At 41.6% G+C, this 8,537-nt stretch overlaps 1 protein-coding gene across 4 annotated transcripts; it reads right to left on the bottom strand.

The window, feature by feature from the left end:
- Positions 1-2,536: 2,536 nt before the first annotated feature.
- Rps27l (ribosomal protein S27-like) lies at positions 2,537-7,472 on the bottom strand. Of its 4 annotated transcripts, NM_001276477.1 has the most exons (5): positions 7,439-7,472; positions 5,775-6,025; positions 5,003-5,111; positions 4,278-4,388; positions 2,537-2,729 (listed from the first exon to the last, which is right to left on the bottom strand). In NM_001276477.1, the coding sequence occupies exons 2-5, from the start codon at positions 5,778-5,780 to the stop codon at positions 2,701-2,703; spliced, it is 255 nt and encodes an 84-aa protein (NP_001263406.1). In that variant the 5' UTR covers positions 5,781-6,025; positions 7,439-7,472; the 3' UTR covers positions 2,537-2,700. The 4 variants fall into 4 exon arrangements, with proteins under 4 accessions (NP_001263406.1, XP_038938077.1, XP_063122201.1 ...); XM_039082149.2 differs by lacking the exon at positions 7,439-7,472 and having other exon boundaries at positions 2,541-2,729; positions 5,775-6,151; XM_063266131.1 differs by lacking the exons at positions 5,775-6,025; positions 7,439-7,472 and adding an exon at positions 5,533-5,687 and having other exon boundaries at positions 2,541-2,729.
- Positions 7,473-8,537: the final 1,065 nt, after the last annotated feature.

The following is an 8,537-nucleotide window of genomic DNA, read 5'->3' as shown; positions in this document are numbered from 1 at the left end:
CATGTCAAATTTTCTTCACCTAAGCATGATAAAGCAGAAAAAACTGAAGACCCAAAGCCCAACCGTTTTTGCCTGGCACAGGCTATCAGGATTGGGGTGTGGTCTCTCATTTCCTTACTTGACACTTTCACATATGTATACATACTATTGCTTTCTATCACACTTATACAGATATACATTTTCTACTTTCCTCAGAACTCACTTGTACGAGTCATTGTTATCTGGTCAAGTTTATACAAATCCAGTTCATTGTAACTGCTGCTGTCAACTATAAAATTATATTACACATTATTTTACATTAATCACTGTTTCATTTTGTTCTTTGGTTGGTTTGTTTTGAGATCCACCTGCCTTTGCCTCTGCTGGGATTAAAGGCGTGTACTACCCCGTTAATGTTTTATGGGTTGAACCATATGACGACATTCTGTACTTATATCAAAAAAGAAACCACTTGAATAGTTTTACATAAGTCTTATATGGTAACTATTTTTTCACATGATTTTTTGACTACACACTAGATGGAAAATGTTTTTGCTTTTACCCAATACTCCAGACATATTTTCATGTATCCTTTTATCGTTTGGACTTGCTCACAGTATAGGAATAAGCAATAGGTGGGTTCCAGCATTCTAGCACATTAATAGGTGCAATTTCCTCCTGTTCTGTCACACAGTAACTTCTGGTGTGATTTTGATGCCATTGCCATCACAGGGAGAGCATGCTGGGTTGACTTTGACCTTCTCCTGACCTGTGAAATGTGGCAGAATTACTGTGTGAGGTCCTGCTCTTTTAAGGGACCTTCCTGCTTGCCTTCACTCACTGAGGATACTGCAAGCTTACTGAAAAACCAAAATGTCCTAGACACCAGCTAGTATCATTTGTGAGGCACAACTAAAACCATGCTGCACCCAGCTGGGCTTCACCTCCAGTTAAAGCTGCGTAAGGGAAACTTGATGAGACCAGCAGAGTAACCAGCCAACTTACATAATCATGAGAAAAAATAAGTCATCACTATCTTAAGCTGTTAAACTTGGGGGTGGCTTGTTTTACAGCAAGCAGTCAACACAACTGCGCCTTTGTTTGCCAATAAGGACAGAGGAAAATATAATTTTAAAAGACCTTTATTTTGAATAGAAAGTTTCTTTTTTAGTTAAAAACAAAAAGCCCACCATTATTAGCAGAGTACTGCTTTTGTAAAGACATCATGCTAAGCACTTTGTATCATTTTATCTCCAAAATTCTAAAGTACAATTTTCAATCTTCTATCTTTCCTTATGTAACAAACCAAAATTACTAGAACTTGATTCAATCCTAGCTATTTTGACCATTATCCTGTCTTTTTACACTGCCTGGTCTAGAATGAGTTCTAGGATACCCAGGGCTACACAGAGAAATCTGTCTTGAAAACAAAAACAAATGGCCTAGAAGTACAGCTCAGTGATAGAGCTAACATGCCTAAGATGTGAGAGGGCCTGGTCTAATACAGTTACAAAATTAAGTTTCATTAGAAAGCTTGACTGTGCCGGACATGGTGGAACTAGGAAGGCAGAGGCAGATGGATCTGTTGAGTTTTAGGTCAGCCTGGTCTATAGCGTGAGAGTTCTAGGACAGAAAAGGATGTTACAGAGAAACCCTGTCTCATACAACAAAAAAAAAATGACCACAGATCAAGAATAGTGTATACTCAAAATACAAACTGAAAACCAAAGATAGCACTATATAAAGCCACTTTCCTATACTCTCTCATTACAATTCATGAAAACACAACACTGCACAGCAGTGGCAGCTAGTTTCTGTAACTACAGATTACTCAGGACCAGAAATACACCCCTAAAGTAGGCTTTCAAACCAAATCTCCAGGGCTTTTCCCTTTCTGGAAGTATTGAGGGTTGAACTAGGGCCTCCTGTGTACTCTACCACTAAGAAAAAGCCTCAGTCCTAATTCTTCTTTCTAATAAAGTTTTGGTACACAAGAAAACAAGATCTAATATAGAAAATGAGCCAGATGTAAAAGACATACATTGAGAGCATTTGCCATTCTGAAACAAAAGTCAACATGAGCATGGATCAAAATAGCAACAACGTGGCTTGACAGAACTCTGCCTATACGTGTGAAAGTGGAGCTGTAATATCCTAAGGTACGTTTAAGTACACTCAATGCAATTTAGAATGGTCTGAAAGTCAAATATTTAGGTGGTGTACACTCTCGAAATGGGGCACAAACTAGTCAAAATACACTTTTAAATGTTTTAACTTAGATCTCATGCACAGTACCAGTAAATGTATAGCATACCCGCATGTACTTTAAAAAAAGAAAAAAAAAGAGGGACTGAAGAAATGGCTCAACAGATAAAAGCACTGACTGCTCTTCCAGAGGTCCTGAGTTCAATTCCCAGCAACCACATGGTGGCTCACAACCATCTGTAATGGGATCTGATGCCTTCTTCTGGTGTGTCTGAAGACAGCTACAGTGTACTCATATACCTAAAATAAATAAATCTAAGAGAGAAAGAAAGAGAGAGAAAAGCAGAGGGGCGAACTTGTTCATAAGTAAAACTTTATTGAAAAACTGACACCAAAATAGGAGATCATTGTTGTAGACTTTATAAAATCAAACAATAATTACATTGTCTTGGTAGAGTAACTAAAGTTGATAAGGCTTTCTGTGAAAAACACGAATTCAGGAACTTGTATAGATGATTAGTGTTGCTTTCTTCTAAATGAACAGCCTGCAAAGGAATCAGGAGAGCGCATTAAACATCTTACGCTTTATCCATGGCGTGATTTAGTGGCAAAAAGTACTTTATAAATAAAGTTTTAGAAATCTTAGATTAGATGCAGGAATGTTAGATTTTAAATAGAAAACAAGTTTCTGCGTATTATGATTGATATAAATTTGCTGTAGTAACTGTTGTATGGGTTTATTCTGACATAAACACAATGATCACTGTTTTCAAATTATACCATGGAGTCTACCTAAGACCATAAACTAAACTCAACAGTTCAAACTGTTTTGGAGATTCTTATTCCCTAATTCCTCAGTCTCTTTCCTCTTCAGTCTCCCAAAACAGTAACTTTGTCTAGAGTTCTCAGATGTTTGAACTCTGCCACGGAGACTATCTGCTAGCATATGCACACAAGCTTCCAATGGCATGGCATGAGAACAAGTCCCAGCAACACTCCAAGTGCACATTAACTACAGCATTGCTCTCATGTGTCACGTTTCTGTATGCGGAAATGTGGAATGTATATGTGGGAGAGAAAGAGAGGGAGAGGGTTTCTCTGTGCAGCCCTGGCTGTCCTGTAAGTCACTACATAGACCAGGCTGGCTTTGAACTCAGATCTACCTGCGTCTACCTTGAACAGTGAGGTTAAAGGCCCGTGCCACTACACCCCCAATTCTTATGTTGACTTTGGACTCTGATCTTACCTAGTCACACCAAATTGATCTTGGATTTTCGCCAAAACATACGCAAATTTCCAGTATTATGGAGTTATAAATATGAATGTATTATGAAAAACTACATACACAATTATGTTATTAAGAATTAATAATGTTAATTTGAATTTTAAATTAAATAGTTATCCATAAAATAAAATGCGAGGCATTTTAATCGATACAACTGAGATATTTGTTCATTAACTGGCAATGATTTAAAAAAACCTTTTATGCACCAAATACATAAGAAACAAAATATTAAAAAAGAAATCTCATGGTTAAAAAAAACCCTGTGTTGTTGTGTAGGCAGTACTATTTGCTTCCATTCTGACTTATTTTTATTTTATTCCAAGTTAAACATTGATAAATCTATAAGATTTTAAGTATTCTAAAGTTAGAAAAAATAATGGCAGTATCACAAGTATAAACTTAGCCATTTGAAATGGGGATTCTTTTTATTATTAATATACATTTTAAAATGTATTATTTTTAAATGTATTTTTATTTCATGTGTATTAAATATATGTCTATGTGAGGGTGTTGAATCTGCTGGAACCAGAATTAGAGACAGTTGTGAACTGCCATGTGGGTGCAAGGAATTGAGCCATGTGGTTTCTGGAATTTAAACTCAGGGCCTCTGGAAGAATAGTCAGTGCTCATAACCACTGAGCCATCTCCCAGCTCAGGTACAGGGAACTGAATCCAAGTCCTTTCAAAGAGGAACCAGTGCTCTTGACTTGGGAGCCATCTCCCTAGGCTGAACTAGGGACTTTTTAAAGAGCCCACAATAAAACATGTAAAATCTCATTACTGGGTTTAAACGTGACAAACGATATACCTTCTGTGAGCCTGGCTTTCCCTCCTGTGGGCTGGCACAGCACGGTTGAACAACCCACACAAAGAACCACTGTCTGAGCATGGCTGAAAACTGTAGTAATCTTGTAGCAACCTAAAAGGGAGGGGAACCATACATTAAAAACTTGAAAAGCAGATGAAAACACGGTACCAGCTCATCATTTTTCTTGTCAATATGTAAGGTACATGTTATATAATAAGTGATGTTTTAACACATTTCCTGTAAACTCTGTAAACAATTATTCTAGAAGCCACGTGTGTTTTTTTTAAAGGTGAAACATTAAATTTAGCATTCCTGAAACATCAACATCTCGGTATGTAACAGACATGTCATCTTTTTCATGGTATATCTTCGGAGTTTAGTGCATTATTCTTAAATTCTGTTTCCATCTAACATTTTAAGTACTAAACAGCCACATATGGTTAATGGTAAACACATCAGACGGCAGTTTGAGACTGAAGAAATCGACATACTTTTGTTGCATTGTGGAAAAGAAAATTCATCATCTTAATTAACAACATAAAGGCTTAAGTCAACGTTATCTTTACCTGGCTCCCATATGTTTCTACTAAGGTTTGAGTATGTTTCTTTAATATGGCCCTGTGACAATTCTGGGATGCCATTTCTATTCAACAGTGGATCCTGACTTATTCAAGTTTGGATCTTTTCAGAAACGTCCTTTAGGACAAGAAGATATGAAAATTTACCTGGACATTTCACATCCATGAAGTAAGAATTTGGGCTCTGAACCAGCCGTTTCTTCTTATGTTTTTTCTTTTCCTCTTCCAAGGAAGGGTGTAATAGATCTCTAGCCAGCTGAGTAAGAAAGCATATTGTTACTGCTGGAGTCAAAGTATATGGGTGGCGGATTGAACCACGAGAATGCAAAGCAGGAGCAACAGGCATACTGGGCAGAGGGGGAACTTGAGATACCAACTTTTCAAAATAGGACCACTTTCACCCATACTTTGCCAGTCCTTGTCCTGGGACTTTATGGCGCTCGGGCAGCATATGGGAAAGAGAACACCCTTTTTCGTTCGGCTGGACAGCCATTAAAGCTAAGTAAGAACTAGAGTCTGGCTCAGGCCTCCCCGAAGAAGCACCGCAGCAGATCAGAGCAAGGCCAGGATGACCTCAGCCCCGAGGCTCCACATGGAATAGCCGGCACAGGGCTGCTGCACGCTCGCCCGGAGTGGAATGAACGTGTCAGAAGCTGCGAGGGTTAACCAGCAGAAACCTGAAGCCCCCAGTGGGCTAGGAGCTGCACTCCGTGGGCCGGCCGCTCACGCAAGCCCAAGCAGGGCCCGCCACGCCGCGCTGCGCCGCCCGGACAAGTCTCGACAAGCCCGCCACGCCCCGGCCAGCGCCACGAGCTGCGGTGAGGAGCAAGAGACGCCGCGGGCTTAGCCGCCTACAGAGGCGCCAGACTAACAGAAAACCTGAAGGAGAGTAAGCCCAAGACCAAAGTCAAAAACTCACAGGCATGGTGACAGCTCCGCAAGCGCGGCCGCTCCAGATCTCTGAGATGAGGTGCTCGCTTTCGAGCGCCTAGCAGCAACTTCCGGGATAGAGGCGGCGGGGCGGAGTGGAGGGGAATGGGGGCGGGAGTGGCCGCTCTAGGCTGCCGTCTCTGTGGTACGACTCCCTCCCGGAATGCCGGTCCAAGACCCTGGAAGGTCTAAACAGCTTAAGCTCCGACTCCGCCCTTGACCCCGGCCAGGCTTGAAGTCCTGGGCATTAGACATTAGAGAGAAGTCAGATCCGAGGCTGCACCCAGCCTGGCCTCCCCCTGTGTTTATGCGGGGTAGGGGAGAAGGGGACACACAGAACAATAATCTTTGTTCTTCACTGTATTGAAAGCACGATAGGCGGGCCTGGGAGGGTGCTGGCTCAGCGCTTAAGAGTGTGTACAGCTCTAGCAGTAGACCTGGATTTGGTTTTCAGAACTGAGCCAGGCGGTTCGGAACTGCCTCAAACTCAACTCCACGGAGATCTGCAGGTCTTTTCTGATCCCTATGGCGCTGCACTCACATGTGCGCGCGCACACTCACAGATACACTCATAATTAAATTTAAAAATCTGATATTGGGGTTGGAGGTGTAGATCAGTTAGTAGCGTGCTTGCCTTGCATTCATGAAGCCTTAGGCTAAATCCCTAACACCACTAAATAAATTATTTTTGACTAGAAAGATCCCAATGAAGGATTGTGAAGCAGTTCCCCTGTCTTGTGCCTGTGCCATCTAAGGAGTGAGACCTGAAGTTCTGCTCAGGATAGGCTTTACCTCTGGTTTGCTTTGCTCTGAAATAGTTTTTAAACAAATCGCATTTGCTGCTGTGTTTAATATGCCAAGAGGCTCTGTCCAATAAACATGGTAGATGGCACCGAAGAAAGAAACCTGATGCTTACACACACATACACACACACACACACACACACACACATGCACCATAAGCTTCACCCTAAGACTGTCCTACAAACACCTCTAATCACCTTTTATTTCTCTTTGAAAAAAAGATATATAATACTCAATTTGTATAAAACTGAAGATTAATATACCACGTACCCTCATGGAGGAGTACTAGCCTAGTAAGTAAGAAACCCTGGGGTTGATTTCCAGCACTGAATAAAACCAGGGGTGATGGGGCACACTTATAATCCAACATTTGGGGTGTAGGCAGGAAGATCAGAAGTTTAAGATCATCTCCTTCTCCCTTTCCCCTCCCCCTCTCAGTCTTCCTCTGCCACTCCTGTGTACACATGTTCTTCTTTTCTTTTCCCTTACCCCTCTGCCTCCCTCCCCCAGCAACTTCCCTGGCTTCCTTCCTTGGGACCAGTGAACCTGCTGTTATACTTTAATTTGGCTTAAATTATTTTATTTTATCCTCAAAGAAAACCTACTAACCCAATTAAAATTAAACACCTCATCCTAACACAGGATTTCCCCTTGTACCTTTATTAACTGCCATTTCACCATGTGCCACCTCTGTCTTCTATCCAGAAGCAGCCCTTTGCCCTGTTCCCCTCTGATGTCCCTTCCCCTTCTCCCTCGTCCTCTATCTTTACCCCTCCCAAGCCTGTTAGTGTCCACTTTCCACCCCCAATAAATAAAAGGAAAAAAAAATAAGTTCAAGATCATCCTCACCCACATGAGACCATCTCTGGACACCACAAATAATGACAAATGAATAAACTATAAATCAATACTAAACGTGGTCAAAGTTCCGATGTCCTAATGCCCATGGTCTCTGATCACTGGAAAAGTTTAGTTAAGGCTGCAGTTTGAATGAGATTCCTTGCCTAGTCTCTGGCTTGATACCCAGTTGGTGCTGTTTCTGTAGGTTTAGGAGGTGTGGCCTCGTTGCAGAAAATATCTCACTGGAAGCCAGCTTTGAGGTGTTAAAAGAGTTACAATCCCAGTTAGCTATCTGCTTCATGCTTTCCATTTAAGATGTGACTCTCAGCTTACTGCTCCAGTCGCCATGCCTGCCCGGTGCCATGCATCCACATTGTGATGGTGACGGACTCTTACTGTCCTGGAACCATAAACCTAAATAAACCTTTCCATCTAGAAGTTGCCTTGGTCATGAAGTTTCTTCCCAATGGTAGAAAAGTAATGAATACAATGGCTTGGTAGGGAGTGGGGGTTGAGAGAAGGGGGTAGAAGTGCTGTGGGGGGGGTGCTGGTTGGCAGTGGTTTTGATTTTTATTTTTGGAGATACGGTCTCGCTATATATCCCCAGATAGCCTCAAACTCCTTATCCTATTGCCTTGGCCTTCCAGCATGCTGGGATGCGGGTGTGTGCCAACACCACACCAGATATTGCCAGTGAAGATGGAGGAAGGAGACAGTGAGTCAAGGAATGTGGGAGGCCATTCCATGCAGCAAACCAAGGGAGTGAACCTCCAGAAAGAAACTGCTCTCCAAACTCCTCAGTTGTAGCTGAGATCTGGGTCAAACTTTCAAAACACAGAACTTTACCACTGTACTTTGTATTATTTGAAACCACTATATTTATGGTAATATTACAGAAATAATAGCTGAGGGAAGACCTGGGAACTGATTTTAACTTTCATTGTTTCCTTCACCTATCCTACTTTTCACAACTAAACAGAATGCAAAGAACCTTCTTATAGATAAGGTTTCGGCTACATCAGGATTTAAACTGTGTGAGATGGCGCAGAGGGTAAAGGTGCTTGCCACCAAGCTGGTAACCTGAGTTTGATCCAGGGAACTCATGTGT

Source organism: Rattus norvegicus, chromosome 8, assembly GCF_036323735.1.
Source record: "Rattus norvegicus strain BN/NHsdMcwi chromosome 8, GRCr8, whole genome shotgun sequence".
Lineage (NCBI taxonomy): Eukaryota > Metazoa > Chordata > Mammalia > Rodentia > Muridae > Rattus > Rattus norvegicus.
The sequence above is the reverse complement of the archived record's forward strand: the minus strand, read 5'-3'. Positions and strand labels throughout refer to the sequence as shown.